The sequence below is a fragment of the Diceros bicornis genome, chromosome 8, assembly GCF_020826845.1.
Source record: "Diceros bicornis minor isolate mBicDic1 chromosome 8, mDicBic1.mat.cur, whole genome shotgun sequence".
NCBI lineage: Eukaryota > Metazoa > Chordata > Mammalia > Perissodactyla > Rhinocerotidae > Diceros > Diceros bicornis.
Window position 1 is genome coordinate 63,071,819 of NC_080747.1, and position 19,838 is coordinate 63,091,656.

At 33.4% G+C, this 19,838-nt stretch overlaps 1 protein-coding gene across 4 annotated transcripts in view; it reads right to left on the minus strand.

Annotated features, from left to right (window-relative positions):
* Window positions 1-19,838, minus strand: part of CNOT6L (CCR4-NOT transcription complex subunit 6 like) — a 100,478-nt gene that overhangs the window by 32,754 nt on the left and 47,886 nt on the right. For all 4 annotated transcript variants that reach the window (XM_058547323.1, XM_058547326.1, XM_058547325.1 and 1 more), the window contains one exon: window positions 3,744-3,833. In XM_058547323.1, the coding sequence (XP_058403306.1) occupies window positions 3,744-3,833 (90 nt within the window). The remainder of the gene's footprint in view (window positions 1-3,743; window positions 3,834-19,838) is intronic.

The following is a 19,838-nucleotide window of genomic DNA, read 5'->3' on the forward strand; positions in this document are numbered from 1 at the left end:
ATCTTCCTCACAAAAAAAAAAAAGAAAGAAAGAAAAAGGCTACAAGAGCTACAAGAAGAAATAAACATCTACAATCAAAGTGGGAGATTTTAACATAGCTCTATCAGTAATGAATAAAAACAAAGTAATCACTAAGTATATACAACACATTCAAATAACTAATTAACTTTAACATATATAGACTGCAGCACCAAGTAACTACAGAATGCACATTCTTTTTAAACGCATACTTAACATTTAAGAAAATTAACCTTGTACGAGGTAATAAATAACACATTTTAAAAATTTAAATCAATCAGAGTACATTCGCTGGCCACAATGGAATTCAAAAGCTAGGAATCAATGACAAAGAAAACTACAACTCCCCTAGAAATAAAGAAAAAAACTTCTAAATGACTCATTAGTCAAAGAAGAAATGATAAGAGCTATTAGAAAATACGCTGACCTGAAGATAATGGAAAATAATACAAATTAAAACTTGTGGGATGCAGCTAAAACCCCTGTTTAGAGAGAGATTTATAAATGAAGGCTTTGGGAAAAAAAAAAAGAAAGTCTAAGACTTAATGATTTAAATGTTAAGAAGGTAGAAAAAGAACAGCAAATGAAATCCGAAGAAATAAAGATAAATTACTGATATCAAAAATATATCTATATATATAATAGAGGACAACAAAGCTAAAAATTGGTTCTTTTCTTCAAAGAAAATACTGATAAATCTGTGGGCAAGACTATGCATGAAGTAAATAAAGGAAAAATAAATAACTAATATCTGGAATGGAAAAGAGACATTATACATTAAATGGACATTAAAACATCATAAAAAGATATTCTGAATAACTTCGTGTCAAAAAACTTGAAGATTTAGATAAAAGGGGCAAAATACCAAAGAACACAACTTTCAGAAACTGATAAAAAGAGAAATGGAAAATCAGAACAGTACTATAGTCATTAAAGAAATTAAATCAATAATTGAAAACTTCCTAAAAAGAAACCCCAGGTTCAGATGTATTCTACCAAACATTAAGAAAGAAGGGATATCAAGCTTAAATAAACTCTTAAATGATATAAAATGAAAAACTACTTCCCAATAAATTTTATGAGGCCAGTTTAACCTTTATATCAAAACTTGACAGGGATATTAAGGAAAGGTAAAATTACTGGCCAATCTCACTCAAACACACATGCAAAAAAATCCTGAGTAAAATATTAACAAACTGGATACAAGGATATATAAAAAGGATAATAATATATTACAAGCTACTTGGGTTTATTCCAGGAATACAAAGGTGGTATAATATGAAAAACAACTGGTACATTTACCAAATTAACAGAATAAAGGACAAAATTATATATTCATCTCAATAGAGGAAAGACATTTGATAAAATTCAACATTTATTCATATTAAAAAATAAAAACTCTCCTAGCAAACTAAGAATAGAAGAAAACTTCCTTAATCTGATAAAAGTTATCTATACAAAAACTACACAAAACATCATACTTAATCATAAATTATTAAAAGCTAATAAATTATGAAATTTGACAAAGATGTCCATTATCACCATTTTTAGTTAGCATTTTACTGGCTGTCTTAGCAACTGCAATAAGGCAAGAAAAAGCAATAAAAGATACAAAAATTAGAAAGAGAGTAATAAAAGTGTTATTATTTACAGATGATATGAACATATAAATTGAAATAAAAAATGCATTAGGATTAAAAAGAGTTTAGCAAAGTGCTGAATATGTATTTACCAAAGGCATTTAGCAAGTATTTAGCAAGGTGGCTGAATATCAATAAATATACAAAACTCAACTGTATTTCATAAATCAGCAATAACCATTAACATTTCAAAAAGACTCTAAGAGCATCAAGAAAAATCAATACCTAGAACAAATGTAATAAAAAAAGACATGTAAGACCACTACAGAAACCTAAAACTCAACATTGAGATAAATTAGAGAAGGCACAATAAATTAAAGAATATTATACATTGTTAGATTAGAAGACCCAGTGTTCGTCAGTTTTTCCCAAAGCAATCTACAGATTCAATATATTCCCTACATTTTGGGTAAGGGAGAAATTTGAAAAGCTGATTCTAACAATTTTAATGAAAACACAAGGTAAAAGAAGTATGGGGGCCAAAACTAGCCAAGACTTTCAAATCAAATCAAGGAAGGAGACATACTCTACTGACTCTTAAGACCTTTTATAAAGCTACCATAATTAAAGACTGCTATATTGCTATAAAGACTAGTGGAAGAGACTAGACAATACAGAATCCAGAAACAGACCCATATATACATTAATGATTTATGACAAAGATGGTACTAAAAATCAGTAATGAAAGGACAGTCTTTTCAATAAATGGCTCAGGATCAATTTAATACACATATGAAAAGTTATGAAAATTGACTCCTCTGTTACACAAACTTCAATTCCAGGAAGATTATAGCTCTTAATGTTACAAGTAAAAAATGGACTTTTTAGATAATAACATAGGAGAATACATTCATGAGCTTGAGGTAGAGGGAAATTCTGAAAGGACACAAAAGCAGTTCCATGATAGAAAAGAACAATAAATTCAATTATATTAAAATTTTTCTGTTCATCAAAAAACAAATTGAGAGAGTGAAAAAGCAAACAGCATGGGAGAAGGTATTGGCAACATACATACCAACAAATGGCTTATATCTAAAACATATGAAGAACTCCTTAAAAATTACACAGATATACACACCACACACACATGACATACGTCTGGGTCAACTGACTACATCTATACAGACAAGAGAGAGATTTAATTTTAAAGCAAGAAGGAAATAGTATACACACATTACATATACAGCTTAAACTGCCACATATTCTTAATTTGTTACTAAAAGAACCTCTCTAATAAGTTTCTCTCTCTCCTATCAATCAATTTTAGTCTTTTTTAGATAAAAATTTTTTAGATAATATTACTTTGGTTTTACCTTATTGTAAATCTTACTATTTTTTTTAAATTTTGTATGTAGGTGTCTTCTATGATGGAGAGAATTAAAGAGTATATAACCAAAATATTATGATGATGGCTTCTATGCTGGAATCTAGACTTCTCTAGCTCTGTTTCAGGGTTCTGTATATTAGAAAGACATTCTTCTAAGAAAAATATCTGAATGTAGTAGCATCTCCACACTTGAACCTTTATTTTAAGTGCTTAAACAAAAAAAAATGTTTTAAGTCAAATACTTAATAGCTTTCTTATATAAAAAAATTTTCATTTGGAATACAACTATTTTAGTCAGATAAATCCGGTGTTCTTAATTAAAATGTGTACAATGTGTGGGTTCCACATAATCTGCATCAAATTCAAACAATTGCTAACTATGTATCTTTGTGATTAAGAGTAAGAAAATCTTGGGTTCACAGCTCTGGCATTAATCAGCTGTGTAACTTGGGTAAATTACTTTATTCTCTGAATCTCAGAATTTGCATTTATACAATGCCAGTAAAAATTCCTACCTCGTAGGTTCTTAGAAAGATTAAACAAGATAATGTAACTACAGCTCCTAACGTATTGCTTGGTAAATAAAAAGCACTCAGTATATGAAAAGAACAATGTCCCACTACCATGGGATATACTAATGGCAGAAATCCAAACTTATAAGCAGTTATAAAAAATAAGTCAGATCCTCTTAAGCAACATGTGACATATGAGCTAGCAGTAATATCTGTAGAGTTCACTACTTTGTCAATAATAGTTACCTGCAAGATTGTCAAGCATGAAGTTCAGTAGCTTTCGGGTTCCATCTGGGTCCTGGTATAAATTGAGAATATCCTGTGATAAAGGATTGCCTAAAACAGAAGATAAAAATAAAATCTGTAAGACTTAGAACTGCAAGACCAGACAAATGTACACAATAAAAAATACTAATTTTCTAAATTGAATTTTACTGTATTTAATCTGTTATATAAGTTTAAAGAAATTACATAAATTTAAAGAAATACTCTCTTTGTTAAGATAGTCATAAGAAAAACTTTAAAAGAGTTATACTGTATACCTATAATTTACGTTTGTCAAAATCACATATATACATCAACATACATAAATTAATCTTGGTCGCTTCTAAAGTAATACCACAACTCAGCACCTTGAAGTAACCCTTATAGGTTCTATATTTATCTTTGAAGACAATATTCTAATTGAGGGACAAAAGGCCTTGTATGAGAAAGAATGAGTGATAGCATAAAAAAGAGGGAGGGTCTTCCTAATTAGAATATTTATATTACATAAGGAGGGAAGGAGGATATTTCAAATGAAAAGAAAATCTATTACACAAAGATGAGTTAGTGCAATGTGAGAGGAAAATAAGAATTTTTTTATGATAGTGATCAGGGATATCTGAGAACTAGGAGTACAGACTTATCAACTATCAAAAAATAAGCTATTGTTAACAGTCTATATATTCCCTTAAGAAATAAAGACGACAAGCACGCAACAAGTCTAGCAAATAGATTTAAAAAAACAAAAACCATGGAACTTCCAGAAATGAAGGTTCTAACTATTAAACAGACAAAAATCTTCAATGTAACGCACACCCACCAGAACGGCTAAAATTAAAAACTATTGAGCAACAAAGTGTTAGAAAAAATGTAGAGTACTGGGAACTCTCATAAATTGTTGGTGGAAGTGTAGAATGGTATAACTATGGTGAAAATCTGGTTGGCAGTTTCCAATTGACTTGATAGTAGGAAAAGGAAACTTCCTGGGGTAACAGAAGTGCTCAATATCTTGAACCAGGCAGTGGTTACATATGCATGCTTTTGTCAAAGTTAGTCAAGCTGCATACTTCAGTATTTGAGTATCTTAGTGTATGTAACTGTAACTCAATAAAGTACTAGGAAAAAAAACCATGATGAATGAGTTAGGCAGTAGATTAGAACAGTTGAAAATGAAGTTAGTGAACAGAAAAAATAAATTAAAAGAGATTACCCAAAATGCATCACTGAGTGTCAAAAAGATGTAAAACATGAGACAGTAAAAGATAACGGAGTTAAAATAAGAAATCTTAATATACATTAAATCAGAGCTGTAGAAAGAGAGCATAAGACTTCCATTTCTAGTCCAACATGTAAAGAGCTTGGAAGTTGTCACTCTTGCCCTAACAACTGAGGTCATAGGGCAAACTGATGCCCTGAACACAAACAGGCAGACACAGAGAATTACAGCCTACTGTGAAGAGAAGCCCAGATGCAGAAGCCCAGAACTGGAACTATTATTGGTTAGAACACTTTGAATCATAATTGACAAATTGCTGGAGGTTCAGAGGTTAGCTTGAGAGTTAAAAACTTGAGAGGACTCAGTCTTCGGAGCCGCCACACTTTCCTGGAGGTAAAAGTCAGGACTGGAGAAAAATCCCCTCATGTTTCCGGCAGGGGAGGAGAAAAGTAACGTCCTCCTTAACAAGTCCTGCCCACAAGGGAAACTATTTTACCAGAATAAAAGCAAGTAGGGTTTTACCAAAGCCTAACCAAGCTAGGGTAAGAGAAATAACCCCATACTCCAGCCCCCTCTAGCCTGAGGGGGGGGAAGGCAATACCAAACTCAGGCTCATTAAAAGACTGAGACCTAATCATTGAACTATAGGACTCTTCCTCTCCTTCCACACCTTACCACCACATCAGTAGAGCTCCTGTACAACAAGAGAGGACTGCAGCTAAAAGAACTGCAGGAAAACCCAAATATAACAGAGGAGATAAAAACAAGGACACTAGAGGAGATTTTAGATTCTGACACACAGCTATAGCAAATAATAAACAAAGACTAACTCCTAGCCAGAAAGAGAGATTACAGAGAAGTGAGAAAAGGCAATAATATTTGAAAAGAAAAAGGCTGCAAACTCGCAAAAGCTAATTTTTAAAAAAATAAACTGACACAAGAAGCACAATGTATACAAAGAAGTTTATGAAAGGATTTCATTTTACATTGTACTGAAAACTAGAGAATGCCAATAGCAAACAGAAGATTTTAAAACCAGACAGGGAAAAAGGACCAATTACTTCAAAAGAAAAAAACATGAGAATGGCAACAAAATTCATTAGCAACAATGGAAGCTAGAATACAGTGGAATAATAGCTCCAAAAATTGCAAGAAGGTATGTAAGCCTTCAACACTCCTCCACTAGTTATTGACAGAGAAAGTAAAGAGAAAATTAATAAAGATGGAGAAGACCAGAACGACACTGTCAACTAACTTGACCTAACTGATATTTATACAATATTCTACTCAAAAACAGGAAAATATACATTCTTTTCAAGTGCACATGAACACTGACCAAGAAGGACCATATTTCGGGCCAGAAACAAACTATAACATATTTAAAAGAAATGAAATCATACAAAGCATACTATCTGACCATAACAAAATACAACTAGAAATCAATAAAAGACAGACATCTGGAAAAGTCCCAAGTACTTTAAAATTAAATGTCACACTTCTAAATAATCCATGAGTCACAGACGAAGTCACAGGGAATTTTAAAATGTTTTAATTGAATTAAAATGAAAACACATCATCAAAATTTGTAGGATGCAGCCAATCAGTGTTTAGAGGGAAATTTACAGTGTTAAATGCTTATATTAGAAAAGAAAGATCTAAAATCTATGATCTAACTTCCATTTTTAAGAATCTAAAAAAAAAGAGCAAATGAACCCCAAAGAAACCAGAAGGAAGGAATTAATAAGCATAAGAGCAGAAATTAATAAAATTTAAAACAGAAACACAACAGATTACTACTGAACCTAAAAGATGGTACTTCAAAAAAGAGGAAATAAAATTGATAAACCTATCTTTGACAAGGACAAAAAGACACAACTTATAAATATCAAGAATGAAAAAGGGAACAGCCCTTGAGACATTAGAAGGATAGGGAATATTAAGAAAATTTCAGGGGCTGCCCCAGTGGCGCAAGCGGTTAAGTGTGCGTGCTCCGCTGCGGCGGCCCAGGGTTCAGCGGTTCGGCTCCCAGGCGCGCACTGATGCACCACTTGTCAAGCCATGCTATGGCGGCATCCCATATAAAGTGGAGGAAGATGGGCATGGATGTTAGCCCAGGGCCAGTCTTCCTCAGCAAAAAAAGAGGAGGATTGGCAGATGTTAGCTCAGGGCCAATCTTTCTCAAAAAAAAAAAGAAAGAAAGAAAGAAAATTTTATGTCCATAAATTCAACAACTTAGAAGAATTCCTTAAAAGACGGAAACTACCACAGCTCACTCAAAAGAAAGAAAACTCAGCAAAAATGGCACAGTAAGGACCTCCAAAAATTTGCCCCTCCATAAAAACAGTAACAACAACAACAAAAAAAAACCTAGTAAAAATTGTCAGAATGAACTATTTCAGACCTCTGAAAATTAACCAAATGATTACAGCAACTCAGGAGTGTTTATTCAAGTAAAAAGGCAGCATATGTGTAAGGAGAGCAATTTGTGGAGTTTTAGCTTTTCCTGGTTCCTCACTGCCAGGGCAGCTTGGCAACCACTGGAGCAACCAAAACTGAGCTAGAGATCTTTCAAAGCCTCATTCTCAAAGACAGGTCATTGTCTGACCTTTGTGGTGGTTCCTTCACTCTTGCCTAGCGCTAAAAGACTTCTACCTGGAGGACAAGGGAGTGGGTTAGGGGCAAGTCTGAGGAAATCATTACCGGCAAATGTTTTAACTTCATGGCTGCCTGAGGTCACGGAAACAGTTGAAGCAAACGGTAGACCAACCCAAAAGGTTAAAAGGAAAAGCTTGGGAATAAGATGTCAATAGGGGCTTTGAAAAGCTCTGATGTATTACTAGGAATCTAGAAGGCTATACGTACATGGAGGGCTAAGCACAAACTTAGGAAAGACCTAAAACCAGACTAAACTCTCACCTCTGTCTGACCTTGAGGCTTTGCACAAGTAGGAAGCAAAGGCTAAGACAGAATTATAAACTTCCTGGCTGAGTAATAAAGATGTGCCCCAAAACACACACAGAGCCACTTGGCCAAGAGTGGGAGATTTATTGGTTCCAGGCATTTAAGGAAATCTCTGTTCAAGCATTAGCAGACCACTAAACTGAACAGAGACTTCAATGGCCATACATGATGAAGAATATGAACTTTACAGAATTAGTTCTGAAAAGTCACTAAAGCAACAAACAATAAATACAACAAATACAACAAACAACCCTGGGAAGGGTAGAGATTCTGATTTCAGAGTTGCCCCATTATTTAAAATGTCCAGTTCTTAACAAAAAAATTATGAAGCATGCAAAGAAACAAGACAGTATATGTCCTACACGGGGAAAACAAAGCAATCAATAGAAACCCAAGGACAATAAAAACTGTACCTGAGGAATGACCAGAAAAGACTTTAAAAATCCACTATTTTAATATGTTCAAAGAGATAGAGAACACCACATCTAAAGAATTAAAAGTATGAGAATGATGTCTCACCAAAAAGAAAATCTTGAAAAAGAAATCAAAATTATAAAAAGGAACCAAATAGAAATTATAAAGTTGAAAAGCAGAATGAAAAAAATCACCAGAAGGGCTCAAGAGCAGTATTAGACAGGTAGAAGAAAGGAACTGTAAATTTGAAGATAGATCAGTTGAGGTTATATAGCCTGAGGAAGATAAAGAAAAAAGAATGAAGAAAAATTAACAAAGCTCAGAGATCTATCAGACAACATCAAGTGCATGAAGACTTGCATAATGGGAGTCCCAGAGGAGAAGAGAAAAGAACAGGAAAAAAATATTTGAAGAAATAATGGCCAAAAGCATCCCCAATTTGATGAAAACCATTAATATACAAAAACAAGAAGCTCAGTGAACTCCAAGAAGGATAAAATGAAAGCGATCTGCACCCAGAAAAATTATAACAAAACTGTGGAAAGACAAAGAGAAAATGTTGAAAGTAACAGCAGAGTAGTGACTCATCACGTACTGATTCTCAATAAAATTAACAGCTGATTTCTCATCAGAAACCATGGAGGCCAAAACGCTGTAGAATGACATATTCAAAGTACTGAAAGAGAAAGTGAACTAAGAATTCTATATCTAGCAGAACTATTCTTCAAAATTAAGGAGAAATTAAGACATTCCTAAATAAAACAAAACTGAGCGAGTTTGTTGCTAAGAGACCAGCCCTGGAGGAAATACTCAAGGGATTCCTTCAGGCTGAAATGAAAGAGTAGTGGAGAGTGACTTGAATCCACATGAAAAACTAAAGAGTACTAGTAAAGATAACTATATAAGGTACATATAAAAGACAGTATAAATGTAATTTTTGTTTTTAACTCTTTTTTCCTCCTATCTGAGACAACTGCATACAGCAATAATTATAAATCTGTGTTAATGGGGACACAATGTATAAAGATGATATTCGTAACAATAACAGCATAAAAGATAAGTGAATTGGAGCTATAGGTGCAAAGTTTTCTTATATTATTGAAATTGATATTAATCCAAATTACACTTCTATAAACTAAGATGCTAATTGTAATCCCCAGGATAGCCAACTAAAAAAATAATTCAAAATAATATAGCAAAAGAAACAAGGTAATTAAATTGGTACACTGGAAAATATCCATTTAACACACAAAAAAGTCATTAATTGAGGAACAGAGGAACAAAAAGGACATAAGACATACAAAAAAAATAGCAAAACGGCAGACATAAATCCTACCTTATCAGCAAATACATTAAATCTAAGTGGATTAAACTCTGGTTAAAAAGCAACAATTAGCAGAATGAATAAAACATGACAATTATATGCTGTCCACAAGAGACACACTATAGATTCAAAGACACAAATAGGTTGAAAGTAAAAGAAGAGAAAAAGGTATGCCATGCAAACAGTAACCAAAAGAGAATAGCTATTCTAAGAAAAAAAGTCCTGTACCAATGAAAGAAACTGAATTAGTAGTTAAAAACCTTTCAACAAAGAAAATTCCAGGCCCATTGGTACTATTGGAAAAGTCTAACAATCATTTAGGAAAACAATAATACAAATGTTATGCAAACTCTTTCAGGAAAAAAAAAGCGTTAGTAACACTTTCCAATTCATTTTATGAGGTCAGCAGTATTCTGATATCAAACCAAAGACACTGTAAGAAAAACACTACAGAACAATATGTCTTATGATCATAAATGTATAAATCCTCAACAAAATACTAGCAAATCAAATCCAACAATGTATTAAAGAGAATATATAATGACCAAGTGGTATTTAAAATGGGAATAAAAGGCTGGTTCAACATCTGAAAATCCATCAATGTAATACAGCATATAAAGAGACAAAAGAAGAAAAGTTATATTATCATCTGAACAGTTGCAGAGAAAGTATTTGACCAAACTCAACTTGCATCAATGACAAAAATCCTCAGCAAATGTGAAATAAAAGGAAATTTATTTAACCTGAAAAGGCATCTACCAAGAAACTTGCAGCTGATACAATTAATAGTGAAAGACTGAGTGCTTTTCCCCTAAAATCAAGAACAAGGCAAGGATGGACACTGTCATCACTTCTATTGTCCTAGCCAGTGTGATAAGGCAACAAATTAAAAGAACACATATTGGAAAGGAGGAAATGAAACAGTCTTTATTCACAGATTAAAAGTTTGTAAAAATCTCCTAGAAGTAATAAGTTTACAAATATGGCAAGAGATAATGCCAAAATATTTAAAAATCAATTGCATTTTAAATCTATACAATATCAATGAATAATTGGAAATTTAAAAAGCAGCATCATTTACAATAGCATCAAAAATATCAAATAAATATAAATCTAGCAAAATATATGCAAGATCTGCATGCTGAAAACTACAAAACATTAAAGAAATAAAAGTAAAGAAGAGCTGCATAAATGGGGAGAGAGACTGTAGGCATAGATTGGAAGACGCAATATTAAGTCACAAGATTAAGATACTGAATATCCCCAAACTGACGCACATATTCAACACAATCCCAATAAAAATTCCAGCAGTATACTTCGCAGAAATCATAAGCTGGTTCTAAAATTTATATGGAAATGCAAAGCATCTAGAGATGTCAAAGCAACTGTGAAAAATAACCACAAAGTTGGAGAACTCATACTACATAATCTTAAGGCTTATCATAAAGCTACAGTAATCAAACATTTTGGTATCGGTATTGATCAGTGGGACGGAATAGAATATCTAGCAGTAGACCCACATATATTTCAGTCAATTGAATTTTGACAAAGTTGCAATCCATGTAGAAAGTATAATCTTTGCAACAAATAGTGCTGGACTGGATGTACATATGCAAAAGCACAGACCTTTCACCATATACAAAAATTAACTCAAAACACACCATAGATCTAAATGTAAAACTTAACTTCAAAATTTCTAGAAGAAAATTTTCATGTACGTGGGAACGCAAAGATTTCTTAGGTGTTATTACATCAAAGACATAATCCATAGAAGAAAACAAATGATAAACTGGACTTCATCAAAATGGAAAATTCCTCTTTGAAAGGCCCTGTACAAGATAGAAATACAAGCCACAGAGTGGGAGAAAATAGGTGCTAAATACTTATCTAAAAAGGACTTGAATCCAGAATATATAATAAACTCTCAAATCTCAGTAATTAGAAAGATGCAACTCAATAACAAAACTAGACAAAAGATGGCAAATAAACACATGAAAATATACACTGTATCATTATTCATTAGAGAAATGATAATTAAAACCACAAGATACTACTACATCCTATTAGAATGGCAAAAGTAAAAAATATTGATAACACCAAGTGCTGACAAAGATGCATAGCAACTAAAACCCTCTCATATTTTTGGTGGGAATGCAAAATGATACAGCCACTACAGAAAACAGTCTGGCAGTTCCTTATGAAGTTTACTGTACACCTATCATACAACCTGGCAATCCCACGACTAGGTATTTGCCCAAGGAAAATAGAAACTTACTTCATGCAGAAACCTATATTCAAATGTTTATAGTGCCTACATTTCTAATCACCCATAACTGGAAACAACCCAAATGTCCTTCAACTTGTGAACAAACAAAAATCTGTGGTATATTCTCAGCAACAGAAATAAATTACTGATATACACAACCACACGGATCAACCTCAAATGCATTATGCTAAACGAAAGAATCCAGACTCAAAAGGCTACATACTGTATGTTTCCATACACGACATTCTGGAAAAGTAGCCGCCAAGGGCTAAGAGTTGGAGAAGGTGTTGACTTCAACAGACACAAATGAATTTTGAGTGGTGATAGAACAGTTCTATTTCTCAATTGTAGTGGTGGTTATGCAACTGCATATGTCTATTAACATTCACCAAGGGGGTGAATTTCACTATATATAAACTATAGCTTAGTAAAAAAGTTGCTAAAAATGTAATTTTTTCAAAAGTATATTCAAGGTACAATCTTAAGAGTAACCACTAAGAGTCCAGAAAAAGAATGTACAAATTCCAAACCAAGAGAAACAAACAAGGGGAAAATAACCCATTTTTAGAAAGGCAAAAAAGAAGAGAAAAATCACACAAAAAGTGGAATGAAAAGATAGGATGGCAATAACACAAAAATATCAAAAATTAAAAAATAGGTAAGGCAAGCAAACTCATGCATTAAAAACAAAATAAAGTCTGACTGGATTAAAAACAAAGTCCAGCTAGGGGCCGGCCCCATGGCGTAGTGGTTAAGTGCACGCAATCCGCTGCTGGCAGCCCGCATTCAGATCCCAGGCGCGCACCGATGCACTGCTTGTCAGGTCATGCTGTGGCAGTGTCCCACATAAAGTGGAGGAAGATGGGCATGTACGTTAGCTTAGGGCCAGTCTTCCTCAGCAAAAAGAGGAGGATTGGCATGGATGTTAGCTCAGGGCTGATCTTCCTCACAAAAAAAAAAAAAAATAATAAGTCCAGCTATATACTATTTGTAAGAGATACACACCTAAGCATAAGCACACAGAAAGGTTTAAAGTAAACGGACAAAAAAAGATACATTAGACAAACATTAACCAAAAGAAAACTTACATAGCTATAATATTAGACTACAAAGACTATGAGACAAAAACCCTAAGAAGGGAGAAAGAGGCTCACAACCTAATATCAGGTTCAACAAAGGTATAGCAATATACACAATACACAGCAATATATAGGTATAGTTCGTATATCTCATAAAATAACCTGAAAGCATATAAATCAAAAGCTGACTGAGCTACATGGGGAATGAGTAAATACACCATTTTAATGGAAATTTTAGCATAAATATCATTATCAAAAAAGCAAACAGTCAAAAAATTCTAAAGATACAGAAAATCTGAGCAACACAACTAACAAACTTGATCTAATGGACAAATATATAGACTTGAGCCCAGCAATTAGAGAAACAATATTCTTTTCAGATACAGTAAAACATGTACAAAAACTGATCATGTACGGGGCCATAAAGCAAGAATCAACAAATGTCAAAGAACTGGTTCATACAGACTACCTTAACTTCCTAAACTGCAATCGAGTTTAAAGTTAACAATAAGAAAGCTAAATTTAAAATCACACATGCATGGAAATTTTAAATAACTGAAGAGTCAAAGAAGACATGATAAGCTGTATTAAAAATACTCAGTGTTTTCCATAGTGGCTGTACCAATTTACATTCCCACCAGCAGTGTACAAGGGTTCCCTTTTCTGCACATGCTCTCTAACACTCATTATTTCTTGTCTTTTTAACAACAGCCATTCTGATAGGCATGAGGTAATATATCATTAGAGTTTTGATTTGCATTTCCCTAATAATTAGTGATGTTGAACTGGTACAAGACCATGGAAAATAGTATGGAGATTGCTCAAAAAATTAAAAGTAGAACTACCATATGATCCAGCTATTCCACTGCTGGGTATTTATCCAAAGAACAGAAAAACACTAATTTGAAAAGATATATGCATCCCGATGTTCACTGCAGCATTATTCATAATAGCTAAGACTTAGAAGCAACCTAAGTGCCCATCAATGGATGAATGGATAAAGAAGATGTAGTGTACACACACACACACATGCATGCACGCGCGCGCGCACACACACACACTGGAATACTATCCAGCCATAAAAAGATGAAATCGTGCCATTTGCGACAACACAGATGGACCTTGAGAGCATGAGACTAAGCAAAATAAGCCAGATGAAGAAAGACAATTACCATGATTTCACTCATATATGAAAGATAAACACATAGATACAGAGAAGAGACTGGTGGTTACCAGAGGGGGAGGAGGGGGGAGGGTGAAAGGGGTAAGTAAAGGGGCACACGTGTATGGTGACAGATGGCAACTAGACTTTTGGTGATGAACATGATGTAGTCTACAAAGAATTTGAAATATAATGATGTATACCTGAAATTTATATAACGTTATAAATCAATGTTACCTCAATAAAAAACATAAAAATAGATGAAAATATATCAAGAGAATATTATGAACTTCTTATGAAAATAAATTTGAAAAGTTAAAAAGCTGACAAATTCCAATAGTTCAGATATGGTCCAACAAAAGTGACTCATTAACAATTAGAAAATCTCAATAGTTCTAAAAACTACAAATATATTGAGGTGGTAGTTAAATATCTTCCACAAAAAAAAAAAAACACCAGGCAATGATAGTTTTATAGAATCGTTCCAACAAAATTTCAAGGAACAGATTAGTTCAACCTTACACAACTCTTTCAGAGAACCGAGTAAGAACAAAAAAAACAGAAGTCTATCTTACTCATGAATGTATGTGAAAAATTCCTAAAAAAAATTTTGTTAGGCGAGGCAGTCCACCAGGGACCCTGTGCTTCCCTCCTCATTCTTGGTGTGACAGATTCTGAGGCTTATCTGTCTCCTGATACTGAGGAGTGTCTATAGCTAGTTATATAGGCAATAGGTCAGGGCAACCATGGCAATACTTCCAAGTAACTCATGTCCCCTTGGGGAAGCAAGACTCACTTTTTGCTGTTTGCTACAATATTTGCTGCTTGCTTGAAAAGTGCTGGACGCTTGGATCTGGATTACTCAATTGCAATGCAAACTCTGTGTACATAGAGTTTGTCTGGGCCCATGTTGCTGCTTGAGTGATAATGTTTTTTGTCTCTGACCCAGGAATCTCATGTCTTCTGCCACTATCCATGAAACAATAGTTGGTTAACTTATTAGCTTGTAAGTGGAGTAAAATCTCTGAGCCTTCACAGTTCTTGATAAATATTAAAATAAATCCAGCAGTATGCAAAAGCACCAAGTTGGCTTTATCTCAGGAATGTAAGTGTGGTTTAAATTGGGAAAAATGTATACATGTAATTTACCACCTCAATCTAGGAAATGAGAAAAATAATACAATCATCTCAATGATGCAGAAAAGCACTTAATAAAATTCAGCACTTGAATAAGGATTAGCAAAGTAAGAATAGAAGGAAACTTCTAAAAACTGAAAATTTTTTCACTAAAAATACAGAGCAAGTATCATTCTTAAGGAAAAAATATTAGAAGTATTTCCTTTAAAATTGGAAATAGAAGTATACCCACAGTATTAATGCTTCTATTCAACATTGTACTAAATATCCTAGTCAGTATATTAAAATAAAAGAAATTAAATATACAGGAATTTGAAAGGAAGAAACAAAACTGTCATTATAATTATCTGCATACAAAACCCAAAAGAATTTGCAGACAAATTTTTTGAAAGAATGAGAATTTAGCCAAGAAGGCTGATCTAAGATCAACTTTTAAAAAAATTTTATTTCTATACCCCACCAGCAAATAGGCAGAAAAAGCAACTTTAAAAATAAAAAAGACAAGGTTTACAATAGGAACAAAAAACATATAAGGTACCTAGAAACAAATGCAACAAAAGATGTGCTTGACCAGTGTGCAGAAAGTTATAAAATTTTATGCAAAGACAAATAAGAGCCAAATAGGGCCGGCCCCATGGCATAGCGGTTAAGTGCACGCGCTCCGCTGCTGGTGGCCCGGGGTTCGGATCCCGGGTGCATACCAAGACACCACTTGTCAGGCCATGCTGTGGCGGCGTCCCATACAAAGTGGAGGAATATGGGCACAGATGTGAGCCCAGGGCCAGTCTTCCTCAGCAACAAAAGAGGAGGATTGGCATGGATGTTAGCTCAGGGCTGATCTACTGCACAAAAAAAGAGAAGTAAAATTGAGAAAGCATACAAATTCATAGACAGGAAGACTCACTATAAATTAAGATGTCTATTCTTCCTAAATTAATCTAGAAATTCAATGCAATTCCCAAGTCCCAACAGCACTTTTTATGAAACTTAACAAGCTGTTTCTTAATATGAGGAAGATCCAAGACACCCAAACTGCCAAGATACTGTGAAAGAAAAACGTTAAGGGGACTTGCCAAACCAGATATCAAGTCTTAATATAAAGCCATAATAACAAAATTATGATAATGTAGTAACTAGTACAAGATTAGACAAACTGACTACTGGATATACAGAATGGAGATCCCAAAAACAGACTGAGACATAGCTGATATATGAGAGAGGTGACTTTGCTTATCAGTGGGAAAAGAGAAAACTATTCAATGAATGGTGTTGAGACAACTGGTTATTCACAGGGAAAAACAAGATTAGATCCCTCCCAAAATTAGACCCCTCATACCACATTAAAAAATCAATTCCAAATGAATGAAAGAACTATGAAGAGGAAAACTTTACAACTTTTAGGAGATAATATAGGAAAACGTATTTCTGACCGGAGCAGGGTATGGTTTCTTAAACTAGACATAACATGCACTAATCAGAAAAGAAAACAATAAAAATATCAAATCTATTCATTAAAAGATATCAAAAAAGAAAAGCCACAGAGTGAAATAAGGTCTTTACAATAAAAAACAGACAAAAGTTAAGAATTCCTACAAATCAATAAGAAACAACTGAGTGAAAATGAGCAAAAGACATCAATAGCAATTTCCCAGAAGACACACAGCCAATAAATATATGAAAAGATGCTCAATCTCACTAGCAATTAGGAAAATGCAGATTAAGAGTACAACTAAAAGCTAATTCATACTCAATAATGAGCAAAATTTTAAAAATATGACAATACTAAGTGTTGGGAAGAAAACAAAAATGGAAACTGTATTATTTTGAGGAGTCTATTTCAGTACAACTACTTTGTAAAACATTATGGCATTACCTAATAAAACTAAGGATATACAGGCCTCTACAACCCAACAATTCCACTCCTAGGGACTCTAATCAAGAGATATGTACAAAAATGTTCATAGCTGCATTAATTATAGTAGCCAAAAAAAGGAGAAACAATCTAAATATCTATAGCAGAATGAATCAATTACAGTATATTCATAGATCAGAATACAACACAGCAACAAAACTACAATTACATGCATGCATGAACATGGCTGAATCGTAAAACCATAAAGTTGGAAAAAAGCAAGTCAGAAAATTACATTCAGTAGGATTCCATCTATATAGAAGTTAAAACACTCATAACAGATACATACATAAGCCCAGTATCTGGTACATAACAGGTGCTCATCGCTACCTGTTGAATGACTGAAAGAAAAGTAAAGAATATCTAACACAAAATTCAGGACAGTGATAACCTCTGGGAAAAGGGATGAAGAGGTAATCATGAAAAGGCACACAGGAAACTTACAAGGTGAGCTACAGGGAATCTACACCAACAAGGTGTGATTGTGCCTATTTCCCAATAATCTCACCAACAGTTATTTTATCAAATTTTTGGAATTCTTCCAATCTGGTAGGTGAAAATTGAGTATAGTTTCAATTTGCATTGTTATTATTCTGCATAAAGTTGATCAACTTACTATAACTTTAGAGCCATCTGAATATCCTCTTATATAAACTATTAATATGCTCTCTACTAGAGTACTGTTTTCCTTATTGGTTTCCAGAAGCTCATTACATAACACAGAAATAAGTACTTTGCCTCCTATATGAATGACAATTAGATTTTTGAAGTGTATTTTTTAAAAAGGTACTGAGAAGGTTGGGTAATGGATGCATAGTTATTCATTTTATTTTCTTTAAAATGTATGTTGTTATTCTTACATACTATATTTCATGAACAAAAAATTCTACAAGTAAAAGAATCTTCTACTGTCATGGTCCATTTTATTTTAAGGGAGATAAGTAATTCTTGGAAGAAAGCTAGAAATGTTCACAATTATTGAAGTTCTAAATTTTTTATGACTTGAGTGTTTAATGCCTGAGGACAACTCTTTGGCCCATATGTCAGAGAAGGTATTGCCTTACACCTTAGGACATGAATTCTATATCATTTAAAAGTAACTGTATGAGAATTGCTTTTACTAATGCCCTTTCTTTCATAAAATTAATACACTTTGGATTTTTCTATTAAGTGACTTAAGAAAACATTTCCAACTTACTGGACTGGCCATGTCTATAGTTTTTAAATTGGCCTTCTTATTCTAACTCCTCAAATACCCTACGCTTCACACATACCCCTCAATCTCAAAATAGAATTTCTAAAAGTTAGCTTGCTGGGCCAGAATGATCAAAATTATTATCAAAATTTCAGTATCTGTGTTTCAGAGGAAGACAAGGAGATATAAAAGAGGCACTCCTTTTCTCAATTTCAAGACAAAATGGATTCTCAGAAGCAGTCCATTCTCATTTTCTTTTAAACACATCACAGTGCTATTTTAAACGCTCCATTCCACTCCCTCCCCTTTCTTTGGACATGAAGTATCACTATGTGGCTATTAAAACTGATTAAAAATTATTTCATGTTTTGCCTTCCTAAGAATATAAAGCTACCATTCATTAGGGGCGTTTTATTCCTTCAATCGCTTCATAAAACCAATCCTGTTTTTACCATCTTAAACTTTTGAAAGAAGGTAAAAAGGGCTCTAGTTTTCTTTCGTTTCTGAAAGGTCCTTTCTCTTCTGTACTGGATCATCTGAAGAGAAAGTGGCACTGCCAGAAAAACAGATCTTCACAAAAGAGAAAAGGACTGCATATAGGTATTTACCATAGAACAAACTGAAGTTTAATGAAAATTACCCATAGGCAAGAACAAAGCATTACAGTTGGCAAGGCAGAGCTGGTGTCTAATATGAAAGAGCAGAGGTCTAAGAAGAGATTTTAACAAATGTGACTCAGTAGACAAAAGGACACTAGGATCGAACGCCAGGCAAAGACAGTTGTTTGGAAGACTAACATTTTTAACTACTAAAATAGAATGAAGGACTAAGGAGGATAACAGATATTCAGAATGATTCCTTCAATTGATACTCAGTATAAGTTTTCTGGGAACATGTCTCTATATGAGATATCATGGAATAGAGTTATGACAAACAGTAAGATATATAATATTTGCTTTTTCCGAAATGTTATGTGGTACACAGGGCAAGTCAACTGGGTTCAATAGTAAATTATTCATTTGTCATTGACGCGCTTTCCATCAATATTAGGAGGAGAAAAACAGCTGTTCTGATTGATGTTAAAAGTAAGAAAAATGGTATTCTTAGAGACAAAAAATATATAATTTATTATAATCAGTATGAAATTGTGAATTTCATATTTCATGAATCTAAAATTATAAAAAATGACAACCATTCTACATTTTTTTTAATAAAAAGGAACAGACCTACACCCACTCCAACTCGAGCTACATGGCTGTTTCAACTATATTTATAAGAATAACATTTAGCATATAGCGAATAAGATGAAATGTCCCAACAGTTAAATTTCAAATGCCTTAGGTTAACCCTCAAGAAAATACTTTAGATATAAGTATCCCCTGTTCACTTCATACATGATTAAAAAATATCA